Source organism: Oryza brachyantha, chromosome 7 (genome assembly GCF_000231095.2).
Source record: "Oryza brachyantha chromosome 7, ObraRS2, whole genome shotgun sequence".
Taxonomy (NCBI): domain Eukaryota; kingdom Viridiplantae; phylum Streptophyta; class Magnoliopsida; order Poales; family Poaceae; genus Oryza; species Oryza brachyantha.
The window spans coordinates 15,040,497-15,061,921 of record NC_023169.2 but is presented as its reverse complement, the minus strand read 5'-3'; the positions used below and the strand labels follow the sequence as shown (position 1 = coordinate 15,061,921).

The following is a 21,425-nucleotide window of genomic DNA, read 5'->3' as shown; positions in this document are numbered from 1 at the left end:
ATAAATTTCAAAAGTCACCATTCTAAAACTTTTACTCTATTTTATCTTCTACTATCTGTCATCGCCAAAAGAACACACGTCAAAGATGACTTTGCGCAAAAATTCCACCCACGCCGACTCCCTCCATCAACCTCTCCCAACACCATTGCACTTCTTGGATGGTGTTCTGTCGATTCTGTACATGAAAGGAACTGCCCCGAAGTCCTAAAACGGCGTGTATATTTGCGGAAGACAATGATAGTTAAAATATGTAAACATATCACATCTTTCATAGCACCATCAATATGATTTGCATGAATCCAACATATCAAGGTAGAAGTCTTATTACACAAGAAGCTCCTAAGAAATCATCCAACAACATCCTCCAGCCACCGGCCATCGCGAACACATATACTCGCGGTGGATCCATGCTAAGCCTCTCGGGGCTGGGGGTGAATACAGCAGTCCACGAGATAACCACTCAGGCAACGCATTGACCAAAACCTCGCCAAGCAACACAAGTACACTAAAGTGCGGAAATCTCCATTATGACCTGCTCCTTGTCTGCCTCGAACTGTTCATCCTCTGACAAACCATAGCACAAATATTAGGGCATTCCCAACCCAACGACTAGGATGATGTCCATAGCATTAAATAAGTTGCTACTTAGGATAAAAAATGATGTGGCAAGTGAATAAATGAGAAAAAAGAATGAAACCATGTCTTGCATGAGACATGGTTTCTACACAACATCCAAGATATCATGTGAGATAAGTAGCATTAAATTAAAGTATGGAATAGTGATGTTTGCATTGGAAGAGTAGTGTCTAGTACTAGTTTATTGATGATGGGGAGTTTATGAAAACTATATCTAGTGTTATGGGTTAGGAATGCCCTTGGTTCATGTGCAATTAAGGTAAGAGGCATATTAAATCCTAATGGTGAACAGCCACAGTGGGAAAGCTGAATCGGCAAAATTAGTTTTATTCTATTTAAGGGCTCAAGAGCTAAAAAAATACTTTTTAGTACATTGAGTCTTGAGGAAAGAAGACAAATGTAAAAATTAACACAAAAGGTTTTAAAGTAGGCAGGAAAGCACCTTTGTCAATCTTGAATCCGGCAAAAAATCGAAGAAGCTTGCTTCGGTTTGTAACTAGTATGTTTACAACCTCAGGTGGCTTGTTTTTATTTGCCGCAAATAACTGCAATATGCAGCAACGCAATATCATACCAGGGTTCAAATAAACAATACATGCTTTACTGGGGACAAGTCTGTAAGTATTAATAATCACCTTGAACACATGAAATGCTTCAATTTGAATATTTTTGCTTGAATCCTGAAAATTTAAGCGAAGTACTCATAAATTGGCAAGATGCAATAATATTGGCCGAGGTCATACAAGAAAGAGTCAGCTCAATCTATGATAATTTGTTAGGAAGAAAAACAATGGTAATCTGAAATGCTTTTTGAATAATCTTGGTAGCATGATTCAAAGTAGAGGATCAGCACTGGCTTTTTCTCTGTAAAAAGTAAAGTCCATAGACTGGTAATTTGGGCAGCTTCATGTAAGATAAAGGCTCAAGATTGAGTTCAATGCAGATTTTGGTTTCAAACCCTACAAATCATTGAACTTGGAAGGAAACATGAGTTGGTAGCTCCAGAAACAAGAACAAATCAACCTGGTTGCAATACATTCCTTTTTTTAACTTACTCTTCCACAGTGAAAAAAATGTTCCGATTCAATGTATTGCTTGGAATATCACTAAAAATCTATGTGATCGCGACAGCAATTAACATCCCTTTACCACAGTTTTTCAACATGTGTGACAGTGATAAATGTAACATGTTCAGCTGGCCTTCATCTTAACAAGTATCCAAAAACTATGGTCCAAGGAATTTTTCATGTATCATCATAAGCTGCTGAATACTAGGATAAGACAAGAAATGGGAACAGTGATATTTTCTAGTGTTTGCAGGTATATTGAGTCATGCAAGTATAAGCATAAACTACAACATCCTTATATAAGCATGGATAATATTACAAATTGCATTGCGAAATTATGTGGTCAAGTGGAGTAAACTTACTCTTAAGAGATTCATGAGAATCATAAGATTATCTTTTGAACTAACATAGCGCATCATGACAGCAGAATTTGATCTATCAAGCAGCATGTCTCCCAACAACTGAAGAGGAAAAAGTAAATATTAACTTGAGAAAATTAGCCAATAAAAAGTGTATGGTACTAACTCCGTTTCATATTGTAAGACTTTCTAGCCTTGCCTAGATTCATCAATTGATGAATGTTTATAATTTGTATATATGTTTAGATTCATTAGTATCCATATGAATCTAAGTAAGGTTAGAAAGTCTTACATTGTGAAATAAATAGAGTACAAGATTACAAGATCATGAGAAACTAGAAAATTTTTACTATTCTTGAGAAGTACCAGTAGGTACTAAATTTTATACTAAAAAAATTAATGCCTTGTGGTATATAGTACCTAGAGGTACAAAATTTTCTACTAGCAAATGTGATAACTCCCAATATCATCTCAAAGACCATAACAATACCCAAGAAACTAACATAAAAAATAAAACAGTACTACAAGATAAATACCCTTGGCCTTGGACAATAAAAGTGAAATTGTTTTAGTTGTCAAACAGCAGTTAATAGTTATTTTCTCCAGTCAGAACAAAAAGACACAGGAAAACGCCAATATTCAGATAATTGTTTGGCCTAAATTTCTAGTGGCACACTAGTGGAAAGTCAAAGTATGATAAGCTATGCAGCTTAGGTTTTGTGTTCCAAAATAAAAATATGCATCTAATTTGCTTAGATCCATACATTTCACAGAAAACATAATAAACACTCCATACAAACATATCGCAGATAAACCCACATGTAACAGAACAGTAATACCTTGATAGCTTGCCTTTTTGTTATGTAGTTGGTTGATGATAGCAACCTTGAGTTGAATTCTGAAAAGAACTGTGGAAGAAAGAAAGATGATAGAGACATGAGACTACAACAGCAAAAAAAGATGTTGCCAATTAAACATACAGTAACTGAATTCTAAGTAGCATTATTTAAACCAGGATATTTAGTGATATGTGACTACTTAACTAGCAACCCAAGGTAGGTATTAAAATGCTAGCACAAAGCAGGATACATCATTTGTAGATGACATAGACTAACAACCATGGTGCCATAAAAATACTCACCCAGTCATAATTGTTCGATAGAAATTCTGCCACTGTTGCCTTATGCCTTGTCAGAAGTTCCTGTTTAGAGTAAATCAATATAATCACACAAGAGAAGGTATAAAAAGGAACAAGAAATGGGATGAGAAATATCGGCCATGCAAGCATGTGTGCTCTTAGATTTCACTAAAAATCCAAGGCATCAAGTAATTTCCTCACAACAACAAGTTGTGCTTATATTATGGCCTAAATCATGGTTTAAAGGAAGAAAGTAAAGAATTGCCATATTTCTTTATCAACAACATAACTTTCGGAAAGAAAAATATAGTGATACAGCGAACCAACAAACTTTATGCAAGGCATGCTTCAGCAAATCACCTTAAAGGTCGCAGAAGCATCTGATGCTATGTCAAAATTTGGAAGTTGTATATAGTCAAAGAACTTCTTCATGTGGTCAGACTCTAAAACATACCTGTGATTGGGAAAACACTAAAATAAATAAGCACCATTCCTACAGGAATGTGTGATTTCTACAGCATTTCCATGGCTTGATGTAAAACAGAATCCTTGATTGGGCTTACATCATATAATGATATTACCTTTACTTTCCTATTAACAATATTTAAAACAGGAACAGAGCTCAAAAACTTGACAGTAAGGCCCCATGGAAAAGAACTTGCCATATCAATCAAATCATAGTACAAACATATGACAGATCAATCATATCGTGCTATGGCCCTATGGTATTTACAACAACACAAGAACCATTCACATGACACAGACCCCTATTGATTATGTCCTGCACTCAAATGGGTATACAAAGGCATATATCAAGTGAAGAAAATAATCTTAAGTCAAGTTTTGGATCTAGTATATGAAATTTCAGTGCAAAAATAGCCTTACAAATATAAAATGGTTATGTACAGGTTTTTGACAAAATAAAATTTTAATGATACAACACTCTAATACAAACTTAGGGATTGCATATCCGTTCGATAGGCATGATAGTTTTTTTACTGTAACATGATTTTTCTGATGACAGATGCCTATATTTATAACTGACTATAACAGAAATTTATTTAAATAATAATGATCCGAATTTTATGTTCTGTAATGTCACCTTGCAATACTTTGGTGGCGAATGCATTCCCTCAGCATAGAGCCATAATGCAAAGCAATGTCCATATTCTCATACCTGGAAAGTAGTGAAAATAACAAGCAAATTAAGCAAAGCTAATCTGAAGGAATAACAGTATGCAAGAAATACTCAAACTGCAATAATCATGCAGCTAGCATAAGATAAAAAAAGGTACATATTAACCACATTTTCTGCCCGCCCATGACATACCATAATGAGATGAAGCCACTTGCCTTACACAGTTATTGCCAAATTGTATAAATATATGAAACTGTCTAGTAATCTACTCCATAAGGGCACCCTTAGCACTTAGTGCTACCTCCATCCTGAAGAGGGAGGGGAGGGGGGACTTGGTTGGTATATTGTATTTGTGAGGTAGTGCTCTAGCGATCACCGGCAGGTAACAAACGGTGCTGGCGGGGTTGACTCCTTCACTTGAATAGTTGAATCAAGATCAGAGAAGTGGGTCTCATTACCATGTTCTGTATTTGGCTTTGTTCGAACCAACACTTAGGTTTGCATTTTCTTGAACCAACATTGTTGGAGTCCCCCAGTGGACACTGTGTGAACCATTCCCTTCATGGTTTGGTTTTTTTATCTCACTGGAGATGGCATAAAATAAGAACTGGGCAATGTTGCTATTTCATGATCTAAAGCAATTTTAACTTAAACAAGGCACCATAATAGGTATCCCTGTAGTATTACTGGAATATAACTGTCACTTATCATGCAATAACTCAATTATGTACTATATCAACCACAAAGGAACCAAGGGGCATGGTTTGTATATAGTCTATAATATACCACAACTAATGAATGAAGGATGTAGAAACATGCTTGCATCCAGTTTCATAATTTAAAGATGAAATATACATACGGACAACTACTTTTACTTGAGCTACTTAGGATTAAACCTAGTACACTAAGTATGGAACACATGGCCAATCTGGTAGATAGAGGCCAACCAAAGCGCCCAAGCGTCACCAAACCACTAACAAACAGAAATAGCCAGAGCAGCTAAACAAACATCATATCAAAAGAATATGATCAACTACTTTTTAAAAGGAAATGAACTTGCTTGTAATTGAATGCTCTTGCATATTAGACTCACCCAGAAATTAAGGTGTCCAAAAGATCTTTATTTGCTTCTAGGTACTCAGATGCAACTATTTTCGAGGAAACTTGCTGTCTTTGCAAGTTTGCAACAACTTGAGTTGCATCTTTCCTGGTCTGCAAGATATATCCATGAAATAAATTAACCATCTAAACGGTACTCATAACAGTATTTGTATAATCAGAATCCACCAAAAACAAAATCAAGTTACTTACCTCTAAATTCAACTTTGGAAGACAGATAATTAGCAGCCTTAAAGTGTTCTCTCTGAAGAATTCTTGGGTCAATTGCACGCAAGCCTCAGTCACAGGTTCTGATTCACCATTGCCATAAAGAATAGACTTCAACTCCCTGATATTTTTGCTTAATTCTGCCATCTGCATAAACATGATCTTAGCTGAACGTATCATATTGGAACATATATTCCAAGTTCATATGTACCTTTTCCAGAATAAATTGAACCAAAAATCCATATTAATTAATAACATTAAAGTAATAATTTGTAGTAAAGATGCCAGTGCACATTCCATCAATAAGCTTTCTCCACAAAGCAGTAAATGCTACCACTTAACATTTCTGTGTTTAGCTATCGCTACTAACTTTTGCGGGAGAACACATAGCCAGAAGTAATTCCGATGATAAAAATTCCATAGATAGTCCAAGAGGTTATGAATTTTCTCAGCATTAGCTTTTGAGACAGTATCTTAGTACTACGGATCGCTGCTGTTGCTTAAGCCACCTTGATGATTGCTGGTACACTGAGAATCTTACACCGAGTTGACAGGCTGCTAATTGATTATTACAATGATCACGATTGGATAACAGTCATAATTAAGTAGCTTATGGGTTTAGTAGCGACAGAGAAACTTCCTGTTCCTGCAGAAAACAATCCGATTCCTATGCAATTAATACAATTGCTATGAACCCCTCAAATTCATGTGTTAGAAAAAGATCTTGTCAAAAACGAATCTCAAGACATGAACTACTCCTTTATTTGTTAATTTCCGCATTCATGCAAGATAATTTAACTAGAGTATGACCACCTTGGTAGTCCAGAGCAAACAAATCTGCTAAGAAGACAAGCAGCCTAAACTCATGAATCATCATATAAGCAGCTCTTGCATTTACGATAAGTTACATCCAGTTGAGGGTACAGAGCACAAATCATGGCTAATTAGGCAAAAAGTTTTCTCCCTCATGAGCGACCGGTGCCGATTGTGTGAAACAAGAGGATGATGGGGGCAGCATAAGCAGCAACAATGAAGAGCGTATTCGATCTCACCTTCTCCTCGCGCTTGGCGTCGCCGCCGCGTGATCCGGAATGGAGATCGAGGAAGACGAGCAGCTCGCGCGTCTGCCGCACGACGTCGGCCGGCGTCCGCGGCTTGGACTTGAAGAGGCCCTTCATCTTGGCGCCGTCGTCCGCTGCCGCTAGCGCAGAGGCGGAGGCTGGCGGCACCCGCGGCGGCGAGGGCAAGGGCGAGGCGGCGGGCCTCCTCCGCCCCCCCGACCCGAAGGAGAAGCAGCCCCGGAACAGCGCCACGGGGCCCGCCGCTGTAAAAGCCTCCCCCACTCCGAGCCCCCCCACCCCACCCCCCTCTCTGCTCCGCGACGCCGGCGACGAGCCGCGCCGGGACCGGGGGGGGCCTGGCGAGATCGTGACGCGATCCGCGCGCGCGCGACGGCGGTGGCCGAGATCTTCCCCCTACTTCCCTATCCACCCACCGGTGCGGGCGGGCGGAGGCAGCCTAGGGCCCTAGCGGGGCGGTGCGTTTCTCGACGCTTCTCCCCTGTCGCGTCTCGCTGTCTCGTTTCCTGCTCCAACTTTTCTCTCCAACCTTTTTTTTTTCCTCCTTCGTGGTATATCTTTCTGTGCGTGCCAATTCTGTGATCCGCTTTGGATTCAGCGGCCTGCCTGATACGAAGTACGTACGAATCAACAACGGGGACACACACCAAACCGAAGGCCCGCCAAATCATTGAGATCGGCGATCAGTGCCATGGATTGTCTTAGAGCAAGGTCAACAGTGCAGACAACAGCCGGCTATACTCGTTGCCACATCATTTTACCGTCAGCATTCGAACTAACCGGTACAATAAGTTAGCTGTTACATGTACTATCTCTTATTAATTAAATATTTAATTTTGCATACACATATAACTGTGTAGGATCCAAAGAGAAATCAATATCTGTGGCCATTTGTGTGCGTTGTGACATGAACATACGTTTATATTAGAAAACTAATTCTAATCAAATGCCAAAGGAAAGATATAGCTCATGTCACTGCTGTATCGTTCCTTCAAATAAAATTCATTCCAGCTTTGCGTGAATAAATAAATATGCATACATCAAGAAAACATGGGAAGGAGGGACATAAAAAAAAATCTATGAAAGAGGAACAGAAAAAAATCATCTGCAAAAGAGCAGGAAAATCCACAAATAAATAAGATAACTAAGGAATCGTTTCTTCTGCTTGCTTGCTTCAATCAACGGAAGAAACCACTGGATGGCACAGATCAAGCATGGTGACGACGGCCACATGCTTCAAGCGCAGGACATTAATTTGACGAGCGGAAAGCATGGATATGGTTGGGTACAAGAGGAACATGAGTGACAGGGTGTGCAGCCATCGATCCAGCAGCGGCGGCAGCTCTTTCGCGCCATGCGCCATTGTTGGTGGTGGTGGAGATCGGCTCAAGTGGAAGAGAGAAGCAACCTGTGTGGACGGACTGCGAGATCTAGAGAGGGCGAGAGACCACACAGGATCGATGCGGCTTGGTGTTGTCCCACAAAATGTGTTTTTTTATCGCTAACGCAGCTGCATGCGAGCGCATCACATGTGAAATCGTGCTAGCGCCCGGCGACAGATTAGTCGCTCGCTTTCCTCTCTCTCCCCCTGTTCTCACTCCTCAACATAGGAATTTTGATGACATGGACTAGGACTATTGTACTTGCTCTTATCTAGACCGTTTCAAACTTTATGTAGTTTAATTTGAACTTTGTTTTCTAGGAAAAAATACAGTGCCAGTTTGGTTTGTTGGTTGAACTGAAATTTCCAACGTTATCTTTTAGCTTATGCTTATTAAATATGAAGGTTGATTTTGGGATTTTTATGATTGTATTTTAATTTTTAATCTTATTTTTTAATAAAAAATAGATGTATATAAATTTTATTTATAAATTAATGTTTTTATTTACATATGTTATTTTGCTTATTAGTGAAATAAGCGAAAAGATGGACACGTTCATATGCTCCTGAAATGGTTAAACTTTCAGACAGTTTCAGTGTTCCACTAGAAGTGTATAAAAAGAAAGAAAGCTTCGTTGTCCAGCGTTTTTCCTCGTTGCACGGGTAATCCGAGCACTGCTCCCACAGTTGCATGGAATGGGACCAATCCCATCGTCGGTGTCCAACAGTCCAAAGCGTGACAAGTTGCTACACCGCATACTCCAAGCAACACGAGATGAAAGGGGAATATTCCATGGCTGATAGTACTAATAATATACTACGGCAGTATGGCTGTGCTCTTTATTTTAAAAAAAGTTTTTCTCTGATTTTTTTAGCTTTTGTATATATTTTCTAAAATAAGAAACAGTATATATTATTATTATTTTTATAAATATATTTTTTTCAATTTTGCAATAGTTAATTCCACCATTTATATATTAAATAACTATTAAACAAATCATAAAATAGTTCATATTCTATCTTTTAACAAGAAAATCATACATTAGGTGCTTTAAGAATCACTCGCAATAGGATTGTTCACGAAATTTTCTCATAGAAAAAGACATTTGCATTTCCTTGCTGGTACTAACCATTTGGGAGGATTTACGATGGACAAGGGACAAAGTTTTATTCTCCCTCCGTTTTATAATGTAAAATATTTGACTTTGTTGCTTGCAATGTTTGATCATTTGTCTTATTTAAAAAGTTATGAAAATATCATTTATTTTACTTGTAACTTGCTTTATTATAAAAAAACTTTAAGCACATCTTCTTATTTTTCATATTTATATTAAAATTTTTAAATAAGACGAATGGCCAAACGTTGTAACAAAACAGTCAAACATCTTATGTTATAAAATGATGCTGGTATCTTAGTATATTTCTGAAAAATATGTTTGGAGTACAGATTTGCAAAGACCCCTACGCTTAAGGTGGCCTTTTCATGAATGGATGGGATGGGAGCATGAGACAAACCCTCACCGGTAGTACCATGTGACGGTATACACAAGGTGCTTTTGATGCACCAGTGGACGATGGTAGCCTAATCAAGCTCCGATGACAATTGCTTGGAGTATTTATTAAATATTCGGAAAATAGAAGGGAGAATGCCATCATAACTAACAAAACGGGTCACACACCTACATCTGCACTGCTTCACCTTACCACGACATTTCCAAGAGCGCATTCCCCTTTGGACCATGATATAGACCATCAAACTGTGACACCACGAGACAAATAGGCTCTCAAATCACGGCAAAACGAAAAATAATTTACGAATAAAACTTTTATATACGTGCCCATAATAACTCAAAAGAAATGGTTAAAAAAACCACAATAAAACAACCACAAAGTAAAGTTCAAATTAAATTTTAAATTTTGGCTTATAAGTTATTGCAGCTGCAAGATGATGAAAGCCATATCCGATGGGAATTCTCCAAGACAATATCTAGCGAAAACGGCATTCCGGTTGCAATTAAAGCACAATTAGTTACAAGAAGTTCTTTGTGAAAAATATGGATGATGCCGAATTAGAATCAATCATATGGATATATGTGAACTATTCTTATTCTCAGTTACATCTATTGATGGCTATAAGCCTATAACTTATTTATAACTTTTATGGCGACTTCTCTCGTTATGGTCATATCCTCTCATTAAAAAGAAAATAAATCACTTGATAATTTTTCTCTGGCCTCAGAATATAGAACAAAGTGTGAACATGGATCATTTACAAAGGGCGAGGTTGGCCCAACAAGAAAAAAAATGATGCAAGAAGGTAAAAGCCACAGCTACGTGCCTCGTAGACATTTCATTAATTAGAGATTATATAAAATAGGCAAAATTTGTTATAGGGCATCGAAAAAACTCGTAATTAGCCGGTGGACACCGTAAAATCACGAATTTGCTGTAGGGCACCACAAAAATATGGTAATTAGCTGATAGACACTCCGACCATTATTTTATTAATTTCAGACTCAAAAATTTAAAAAATAACGAGATTGCCCTCGGTGGCCAACCCGTTATGCCGACTGGGTCCGTTCGAACCAAACCCAGTCGGTCTCGGTGCTGCACCACACCCAAACCCTAGCCTATAGGGTGGCTGAGTAGACGGTGGTGACGGCGACCCAGCTGCGGTGAGGGCGGCGGCGAATCGACCACCGAGGGCAATCTCGTCATTTTAAAATTTTTTGACTCTGAACAATAAAATAATGGACGGAGTGTCTACTAGCTAATTACCATATTTTTGTGGTGCCCTACAATAAATTTGTGATCTTACGGTGTCCACTGGCTAATTACACGTTTTTTCGATGCCATGTAGCAAATTTTGCCTATAAAATAAGTCTACATGGTAATCTAAAAGTTAAGAAAAATGAATAAGAGAGGAGTAGGACATCGGGATATAAAAAGGATGCAAAGAAAGCTATACAAGGAGAATTCCGATTATGTGAGTTGTTCACTCCAAATGTTTATCTTCATTCTGACATCATTGTTGGCACGGTGACTCCAAAGACCAGGAGACTCATATATCTTCATTAAACCTAATCCTAGCAGGCTGCCAAGTGACGCTATAATAGTTTAGGAATAATCCTAAAAATTCTTGGAAAAAAGGAAAAAAACATAAACCATCGGTTTTCACTTAAATAATCAAATTGGTGTATCCACTATTTTAAGTTTTTAACCATTACATATATGTTAGAAATGATAGATAACAATTGGAAGTGACGTCTCCCAAAATTCGGTCGGTCCTTATTTTCCATAGCGTGTGAGCACGTGTTGCAAACCAGACTGGCCATATTTGACAATTGTTCTAACCTTTGTTCACAACATCTTCTAGAAAAGAATAATGCTGTTTTTGAAATGTTGGTGAAATCAAGTAACCGTAATTTCTCCCATCAGCCTATAGCTAGTTGACTAAAATCCGAGTTGGACATAGTTTGTATGTTTCAATGGTCAGGTATAGCTCACCAGTGAAACAAGCAACACAATATTTTGTGCATCGACCCTCAGATCGGTGCGGTTTACCTCCATATTTGGAAAAAAAAAAGTTGGGGAGAATTCATTCAGAATCTGTTGTACTTCTATCCCTTAGTAGCTCCATCTACACTTGGTCAGATAAGTTTGAATGCAGCTATTGATTCACAAATTGTGATGAGATGGTGAAGTTTTCATCTATAGAGCAAATGGGTGTAGTGTAGGAAACTCTATATCAAGCAAACTTGTTATCGGAGACAAAGCTAGAAAATTGATTCACATGTATCATCGGTGCCAAAATATATTAACATTGCTTAATTAAGTGTCATCTTCATTGTCTTAGCAATGAGATCTGTCGGAGGTCATTAGGTAACCTAACCCGGACGAAACACGGTAGTTTCCCCCTCTACTTGTTGTCCATTTATCTTTTTCCAAAAGAGTTGAGTTACCATTGCCAAGGATAACATGTGTTGCTGTGACTAAGATTTGTAGATTAGCACTCTCATCTTGTCACTTATACATATGTTTATAAGTCCAATTTTGAATTTTTAACTTTATGTTTGGAGTTGATATCGTGCAGGTGTGGTTTTTCGTCAAAGTTTTATTTTTCAGCTTTGGCTTTTGGATTGCTAATAACATGTATATAAAAATTTTATTAATAAATTATTTTTTTACAAATATACATTTTGGTTTTTTTTTCTAAAAAGACAAACAATTACCGCTAGATGTGTTTCCATACCTGTGTATCTTAACGAGCAAGATTGTCACTCTACTGAGAGACACGCTGAAATCAGCTTTGCACCTACTAGCAACATGCCATCTCTCCGAAAGAATCTGGGATGCGATGGGCAATTGGACTCAACTGCAGTTGCAAGCGGGCAAACTGCACGACGGTGCAGGAATGGCGGATTACTGCTCTAGCCATGCAGGAGTGGCTATACAGCAAAGAGGCCGCTCAATTCCGTGACCGTCTTGGTGGTTTGCTATGGACGCTGGAGTGACTATATAGGTGATTTCTTCCTTAAAATCAAACGAATAATGTGGTATAATTAGAGTGTAACTATAATTTAACCACTATGTAATTATAAATATAAAGTATTTTAACTAGTACGTAAGTCTCATATAAATAAATAATATCCATAGGCTAATGGTAGTTACATTGTAATTACATACTAGTTATATTAAAATTACGTACTATTAACAGAACCAATGAACCCAGGATTTGAAGGCGCCCAAACACCCAGCAGCTGACTGTCAAAAATCAAAGATTCTTATGCGAACCACTCCATCTCACTCTGGTTCAAGTCCACTATAGCCCAACTGCGCCACGGAAATGAACAGAAGAAGCATCTACTGTTTCATGCATACTCCAATATATAAAGGCGTAAATGTTTGCCTTCCGTTTTTTCTAAATGGAAATTTTGGTAAAAATGGTCATCAACTGTGAGATTTGCATGGGCTGATATGATTGTTTGAGCATTTTTAGTGATTATAATCCGATATAAGTGGCCGATGTACCGAAAATACTTTTACTGAAAAATATATACTCGAGTAGTTCAGAAGTTATGGCCGTAGAATAGAAAATGACAAACGAAAATTTCTAACTTTGTTTTCGGCTTATGGGCTGAAGAGCAAATTGTGAAAGAAAGGAATGGCATGATAAAGTTATTAGTGGTCATTTTATTTGGTATTAGTTAGGTATCATATTAGATTTTTTATAAAGAAAAGAGAAGAGAACTTTTTTATCCTAGTGAAAGGTCTGTGACGTTTCAAGCAAATAAAAGCCAAGTGAATGTCTATTGAGGCCAAATTTTTCTTTCATCTGGATCTCATACGGAGTCCACCTCCTATTTTCCTTGCATACAACGTTTACTCTCGTGCAGGAATTTAATGGTCTATCAAGTCTATAAAACTATGAAATAAAAAAACCATTGAAAAATGTCTTTTTATTTCACAGAAAAAAACTAAACAGTGATGTGTTACACTCACAAACTATGAAATAAAACTTAGAAACTGTGAAATGAAATGAGGTGCAGAGAATGAGCATAGGTTATTGATGTGCTACTTTCGACATCCACTTCCATCAGTATTTGCAGACACACATCCGACAGGATCAATATCGCTTATTGAATGTATTCAGGACTCTTATTAAAAAGAGATGAGCAAGATCGACAAATGGCATCACAATACAAACAACTGCAGAATTGGCACCAGTGCACTTTCCACGCTGTCTCACACCGGCCTCTTAAGTCTTAAGGTACAATCAGGTGAAGCGGCACTTGCGTTCCTCCAACCAGAAGTACACCCAATCTATGCTGACATGCATCAGTGGAAGGGTTTCTACGATCCTCCAACTCTCCAAGGCAAGATGTATTTTTAGTGTTATTTACTGTGCATTTTTTCTTGAATAATCGAACTGTTAATTCCCTATGAAATTTATGTTTTTCATCGAAATATGGCTGGAAGGAACAAGGGAGACAGTGAGTATTGAAACAAAGAAACCAAACCATTTCTTCATTAGAGTACTGATATATTAAAACAGAGCAGCTAGTTTGCTCGTCTTGCGATCTGACAAGCCTAGAACAACAACAACAGCACGAGAAAGTGTTATTCCTCTGCACTAGTAAGTTTCAGCTGAGATCCGACGGCTGCAAATGCCCCCATCTCTTTGCTTTGCTTCGTTTCGGCTTTCAATCAGAAGAAAGCCCGGCTTCCGTAGAACACCTTGGGAGATTTCTCCGGCCCTCCGGCCGTCGGCTTCTTCGCCGCCGCGCTCGAGTCGGCGCCGTCCGACGCGGCGGAGCCAGCGCCGGCGCCGGTTGAGCTCTTGTTGCTGCTGCTGCCGTTGCCGTTGTCCAGGTCGAGCGGGAGTTTCATCTTGGCGAGGGACTCCGTGAACTGCTGCATGCTCTTCATGTACATGTCCATGATCTCCTTCTGGTCAACCTTCACCTCCTGCTCGATGTTGACGCTGATCACCGGCGGCTTGTCCACCGCGCTCTCCGACATGGCGCCGGGGGAGTTGACCGCCGGGCTGCTCTGCACGGTGCGGGAGGACTCCACCTCCGCGTCGGCGGCCTTCTCCTTCTGCTCCGCCGACGACATGGCATTGCCCGACGACGGCTCTGAGTTGGACTGCGGGGTGGCCGGTACAGCCACGGCGGCTGGGGAGTCCGTGGTGGACACGCTGCTGACCGGCGTGTCGGTCCGGAAGGTGCCGACCGAGTCGGCGGTGCTGTTGTCCGTCGAGAAGCTCTCCACGACGCGCACGCCGGCGACGTGGGTCTCTGCGGTGGCGCCGTCGCCGTCCTCTGAGGTGAGGAGGCTCCCGGAGCTCTGCGGCTCCACCGCGGAGCACGGCAATCCGATGTACTCCGACAACATAATCTGGTTCTCCTCCACGAGATTCAGATCAGGGAATTCGATCTTTTCGTACTCCTTGCCGTTCGCGTCGCCGGCGCCGGCTCCGGCGACCTCGGGCTCCTCCGTGTCGGCCAGGGCCGGCTTGGGCGTCGGCGAGATGGGCACGACCTCAGGCACGACCCCGATGTAGGAGAGCTCGAGCTGCAGGAACCCAGCGTGGGAGTGGAAGATGTCGTTGGTGGAGAGCGGGAACTCGCGGGAGAGCGTGCCGCCCTCGGCGGCGACGACGTCCGGGAGCGGCACGAGCGCGAACCCCAGCAGCTGGTCCTGCAGGTAGTTCTTCACCCGGCTCAGCATCCACACCTCGCACCGGAGCGCGCCGTCGACGTCCCCGGCGCGCACGCCCAGGCGCAGCGACTGGTCGAACACCGGGTTACGGCCCCCGCCGTTGATGACCTGCGTCGACGCCGCCGGCGCTCCCTCCCCCGGCAGCGACAGCCGCGCGTACACGTCCTGCTTGTGGTAGATGCAGATGTTCTGGATGTCCCGCGCGCTCTGCACGAGCACGTCGACGTACCCGATCAGCTCCCCGCCGCTCCCGTTCGCCGCCGGCGCAGAAACCGCCTTCCCCTGCTGCGACTCCATCACAACACACCACTTCCACCGCTAGCCTGCAACAACCACCCAAGGAGATAACAACGAATCAAACCAAATCCACATAAAATTAAGCCAATTTCCCTCCTAAAGAAATCGAAACTGGTGGGGGAGCAGCTGCATAGTCAAAATCCAACGGTAGGTGGAGCAAGGTGGAAGAAGGAGAGAGCGTCGAACTGTCGGCAGATGCTTACTACTGCAGCACACAGTCTCGTTCTCGTCAACGTTTCTTGGACAGATGGATTACAAGTTCACAACCCCCAAGAACTCGATTCAACCACACACACACACACGCCAAGAACTGGAGATAAATAAACTCGCCGCATGAAAGGCAATCGATCGACGCCGCGTAGGTTTCCATCCCAATAAAGGGAAAGCGCAGGAAATAGCACAAATCCCAGGGAATCCAAGAAGCTGAGCTCGCAGAGGGAGGATGAAAGGCAAATCTCAGAGCAGAAAGCGCGAGAGGATTCGGCGGTTTCGCCTCATAGTCATACCTTGTCTGTACTACTCGAGAACTGAGGCAACAGCAGCAAGCACCACTGGCTGGAGGAATCGTAGAGCAGGCAGGCAGCGTGTGCTGAGGGGCTCGAGGATATGTAACACCAAAGGAGGATTAGGGTAGTAGTAGCAGCAGCAGCAGATTTTTTTTAAAGCCTCACCTTTTTTTCTACTCCCGTACCTAACTAAGCTTGCTTTAATTGCCTTGTTTGGCTTTAGCAGTCAGTCCTAGCCCAAGAAAAAAAAAATACTCCCTTTGTTTCATAATATAAGGCATAACTATTTTTTTTCATAATATAAAGTATACATGCGAATATGCATTAACTAGCACATTTTTCATCATCAAGATATCCAATCACATTACAAGCATATATACGTGCAAGGTAGTCATAATTATTTCTTGATCTTTTGATTAGTGGTATGTCTTATATTATGGAACGGAGAGTATACCTCGAGTATTCATTCATTCAAACCACTGTATACTATACTTAGTAATAGTAGTGCTATTACTAATATGTGTAGTAGAATTGTACAACAGATTAGAAAATTAGTACGAGGCGCATATACGGATGGGAAAGAAGGATGGCCGGAAGAAAGGTCGGGAAAGGGCGGGGAAAGGGGTCGCAGAAAGTCCGGGGCATGCTGCTGCATGCAGTGAGCTCAGGCTTGGGATGGTCCACTTTTACTTCGGTTTTTTTTCCACGGTTTTGAGTGATGGCCCGAAAAGTCAAGCAAAGGCATCCCCCCGCTCTCGGCTCGCCTCCCCTCGCCTCTGGCTCCTTGTGGCGGCAGCGCGTGACGGGCCGCACCAATGGGGCGCCTCCAGCTGCGCAACCGGGTGCAGCCTTTGGACGCGCGGGCAGGCACGCGGCGTGTTTCTTTTCCTACTAATCGGAACCGTCTCGAGTCGACCCGCGCTCGCTTCGCTCCCGCGGCCGCGTCTGCCCGCTCGCTCGGTGCCGTCGCGGCGCGGGTGGGTGGTGCTGCTGCTGCTGCTGCCGCGCGGGGGCCCGGCGCGTCCGCACGCTCGCGCGGAGTCGTCAACGAGAGGGAGGATACCGCCCCTTTCCGCGGCCGCCATCATGCCCAACCCCCCCTCCGCCGCTTCGGTTAGGTGGCTCGTTGCTGTGAACGTGCGTACGTGCAGCCGGTGGGGAGGGGAGGGCCGTTCGTTACCGTCTTACGCCGCGCGGCGCCAGCGAGAGACGTGTTGGGCTCTGCTGTTGTACCGTGCGTGCGTGCGAGGCGGCCAGCCGTGCTAACGGGGGCAGGCAGGAGCAGGACCAAGGGGCTGTAGCTGTTCGTGGGCTGGTGCGACGAAAGGGATGATCGATGCTCGCGCGTGTGTCCCATGCTCGTAGTAATGTGGTCAGAGGCGGCACGAGAAAAAGACTTGAGCCGCAAACGTGGTCTTAATTATTTCTAAAAATTATATAATAATTTCTCATGATTTTAGTTTTTTTAAAAATCCAAGTATGGGAATGGGACTTAAGCACTTAGGATCCGTTTACTCCTAATTTTTTTTCAAAAATATCCTATCGAATCTTTGGACAACTACATAGAGCATTAAACATAGATAAAAAAAGCTAATTGCACAATTAGAGAGAAAATTCTTTCGAGCCTAATTAATCTATTATTAGCCATAAGTACATGTGCTAATAACGGATTAATTACGTGCCCCATTTAATGTGGTTGACAATCTCCGGTGGTAGTATGGTTGGAGGATCGGCTTGAAAGCAATCTCGTGCTGATATATTTCTTTCAAAAGCCTACGTCTTATCCATCTGACTTGCAACCGTTGCATTTTTTTTGGAGGGTTTGCTATGTTTCTCGATGGAGGAATGAAACTATTTGCAATTTGATACGGAACTTTGAAGTTGAAAATTCAGCTCGGGACTGGAGAGAGGACTGTCAACTAAAGATTTGGGCAATTCCAAGTTTCCAACTAGTACAAGATATGTGGGAAAATATAATCAACTTCCTTCTATGAGTCTACGGTCTATACTCTATAGGCTAAAGCTACTAGAATGTACTTTCAACCAGGAATCGGGTTTCACATGGGGTTTTCCCAAATCAAAGCTCATGTAAACCACCACATAGATTGCCACCATGTGAAGCTTGTCGGTGTCAACCCCATGGACTATTATGTGCACCTCTTATGCCGTGTTGGTAGAAGTTAATTAATTTACCTAAGCAAAAACATGAGGTAGATTAGTACATGATTAATTAATTATTAATTAGAAAAAATAGAAAAATAGATTAATATGATTTTTAAAGCAAATTTTCTATAAAAATTTTTAAATAAACACACCGTTTAACAATTTTAAGACGCATGTGCGTGGAAAATGAGAAAATCTAAGTCGAGGAAATAGAATCGAACCGGGCCTTACAGTGATTAGTCATCTCAATCAGATACCACAATATACACACGTATCAACGCCACATTTTACTAGCTGAATGTGCCACTGGGTTGTGATGTTGATTTCTGCTATACACCACCCAAACAAAAACAATTATTTCAAACACAGGTGCGTGATTTTCTTGGTTTAGTCGTTGCATGCGTGATTCCAGCCGCCAAACATAATATTATAGTGCAGTTTACTAAAATAAACACAATAACATTATACGATACTGCAGTTATACCATACCAATAATAGTTACTCATCCGTTTCAATTTAATTACCATTTTAGCAAATATCACACTGGACTAATTATTTTCAAGACAATCACTCCTTATGAATAGTATTAGACCAATCTTAGTGGGTTTTCATTAAGGTTTCAATCTCATTAAATGATATGCTACATAAAGGGAAAAATGATGCGACATAAAATTTATAATGAGGGGAGAGTTAAGTTTTATAGGGGATAAACTTGTTATATACAGTTATGTAGACTATAAAATTGGATTGAAGCCTCTAATGAGAGGAATTCATTTCGTATTTACCTATTGAATCAACTTCTATTGGTCACTTCATGCAACATTTAAGTGATATGAAACCATGAAGTAAAATTTTGTATTGGGAGCACTTATTTCATTTATCCACTTAAATATATTTAGATGATATGATATTATTGTAAACTGCACTGTGAATCTATATCTAAATCACAAAAACCAAGGAAAGCAACTAGCGGATCAACTGGCCGTTTAATCTTATGAATATTGATACGAAAGTGGTGCCATCATTTAGTCGATTTAATCTCTTACCTAAAAGTAAAAAAAGTCGAGTTCTTCTATTAATCCGAGGAGTATATGTTTGTAGAGCTTTGCTCCAGTCATTTCACCTTGAGGTACTAATATCCCTACTCATGCTATCCACCACATGACCAAGCTGGTACCTCGAGGTACCATGAAACCATGACCATTCTAATTATCATTACCAACCATCAGGATTTTACTGCTAGTTTGATCATGAAGTGAGTAGCATAAGTGATGATTTTAGTACTTTATGGTACTAATATCTCGCGATACAAAAGAAAGTACTAGAGCAAAGCTCATGTTTGTAACATGCCTACAGTAGCCACGAGTTCCACCTCAACACGTAATTAACTATAACAGGATGCAATTAAAAACATGTTAAAACATAGATCTTTTCTTCGTAAACCAAAAAAGTTACACGAATTTCATTTGTGGATGGAGGGAGCAACATAGTTGCATCAATTAAGGGTAAAAAAGGAAAAGATGACTCTGAAAGTGCTCTCTAGTGTGAGAATAGTAAGCAAATGAAATTGAGAATGTTTATAAAGTTCAGGGATCCTTTGAAATACATGGATTTTAAAGGATTTTCCTATGAGACGGTTTAGTTCCTCAAAAAAAAAACCCTACAAACTTCCTCAATTTGAAGATATATGCATTTATTATACTCCTTGTGTGGAATATCCAGATATGGGTTATCTTGTGTATATATATGTATAGGAAAGTAGGTTCTAAATTATAAAGAAAGTTGTAAAAATATATCAAACGATAACTGACTAGTTATGTGATAAGAATTAGGATTCCTTATATATCAAGAAGAATTTAGTAGTGATGGTAACATACCAAAATATCCTTAGGTAATAAGATAATAATATGGGTGGGTTATAGGTAAAGGGTAGTGAATGAATGAAATTTCTCAATTTGTGATTGGAGGGTAGGAGTGTGAAAATTAATTTACCTTGGGATGAAATGTGAGCTTAAAAACAAGTTATTTTGGGATGAAGGATTATATTTTAATCTTGTAGGTTTATTAACCGTAGTTTTTTAGGTAAATTAGCCTACAATATAGAAACACTACTCTAGCTTTTGTCACTTGAGGCAGCCGGATCGTGCGAATCTTTCAGGTCATGATCATAGTGATGGAGGAGTTGGTAATAGTTTTTGGATCTTTTTCCAATATCCGCATAAGGACATTTCACATTTCCAATTTGTGACATCCTTGTCTGTTAGCTTCGTCACATCATAAAAGAGAATATTGAATATAAAACACACACCGTCTTTTACGTAAGATACCATCGATATCTATAGGCTTATGTTTATAAACTAAATTTTAAATTTTAAAACCTAATTTTGAAGGATTTTAAGGGTTTTTTTATCATAACTTATATTATAACATTTGTCTCTAAAACGATAAGAACATATGTAAAAGCTTTATCTATACAATTTTTAATTTGTATCATTTCGTTATATTTATTATAAGCAAAACAATCGCATAATAACACAAGACCAGTGTGTGCATGTGGAATATATGTTTGGGTGGTACTACTACGGTGAGACAAGACCAGTGTGTGCATGTGGAATATATGTTTGGGTGGTACTACTGCGGTGAGAGAGTAGAAATTTGTAGAGTAATTACACCTAGTTGTAGGATTTAATATATTACAAATCCACCGAAACCAACCTTTTGAGCATAAAACTTAAAAAAATATAACATAAATAGTTGATTAGACCATGCTTATAAGGTGAATCTAGATAATATTCTAGGTAAGGGTCCCTGTGCACAAAACAGAGGGCGGTCTACGGACCATCACTATAACTGCCACCGCATATATACTACTCCCTATTGTCTCACAAAGACTTTGTCTTTGCCCTATTCTGTTTGTCTCACAAAGATTATTTTTAAAATAATTATTGCACTATCTTGGGATTTGAAAATGTAAGGAACAAGTTGAAGTTTTCTAAAAATAGTCATTTGGATCATAAATGGTATTTCTCACCCCAAAAGTTAGCCAATGAGGTGAGAAACAAGTTGAAGTTTTCTAAAAATAGTCTATTGGATCATAAATGGTATTTCTCA

General features: G+C 40.3%; 2 protein-coding genes across 3 annotated transcripts; both read right to left on the bottom strand.

Annotated features, from left to right (window-relative positions):
* Positions 1–238: 238 nt before the first annotated feature.
* On the bottom strand, positions 239–7,272 carry LOC102719311 (putative MO25-like protein At5g47540). Its single transcript, XM_006657832.3, has 11 exons — positions 6,717–7,272; positions 5,650–5,811; positions 5,432–5,550; positions 4,303–4,377; positions 3,561–3,654; positions 3,204–3,263; positions 2,902–2,970; positions 2,066–2,164; positions 1,272–1,316; positions 1,079–1,181; positions 239–564 (listed from the first exon to the last, which is right to left on the bottom strand). The coding sequence occupies exons 1-11, from the start codon at positions 6,840–6,842 to the stop codon at positions 506–508; spliced, it is 1,011 nt and encodes a 336-aa protein (XP_006657895.1). The 5' UTR covers positions 6,843–7,272; the 3' UTR covers positions 239–505.
* A 6,852-nt stretch (positions 7,273–14,124) lies between these two features.
* LOC102718852 lies at positions 14,125–16,255 on the bottom strand. 2 transcript variants are annotated; one of them, XM_006657830.3, is made up of 2 exons: positions 16,152–16,255; positions 14,125–15,671 (listed from the first exon to the last, which is right to left on the bottom strand). In XM_006657830.3, exon 2 carries the CDS (start codon positions 15,643–15,645, stop codon positions 14,332–14,334), a length of 1,314 nt encoding a protein of 437 aa, XP_006657893.1. In that variant the 5' UTR covers positions 15,646–15,671; positions 16,152–16,255; the 3' UTR covers positions 14,125–14,331. The 2 variants fall into 2 exon arrangements, with proteins under 2 accessions (XP_006657893.1, XP_006657894.1); XM_006657831.3 differs by lacking the exon at positions 16,152–16,255 and adding an exon at positions 15,849–16,128.
* Positions 16,256–21,425: the final 5,170 nt, after the last annotated feature.

Coding starts and splice junctions, on each gene's coding strand:
- LOC102719311 (XM_006657832.3), bottom strand. CDS start 6,842: ATGAAGGGCCTCTTCAAGTCCAAGCCGCGGACGCCGGCCGACGTCGTG. Junction 5,551..5,649: donor TTCCAAAGTTGAATTTAGAG/GTAAGTAACTTG, acceptor TATATCTTGCAG/ACCAGGAAAGATGCAACTCA. Junction 4,378..5,431: donor TTGGACACCTTAATTTCTGG/GTGAGTCTAATA, acceptor ACTACTTTCCAG/GTATGAGAATATGGACATTG.
- LOC102718852 (XM_006657830.3), bottom strand. CDS start 15,645: ATGGAGTCGCAGCAGGGGAAGGCGGTTTCTGCGCCGGCGGCGAACGGG.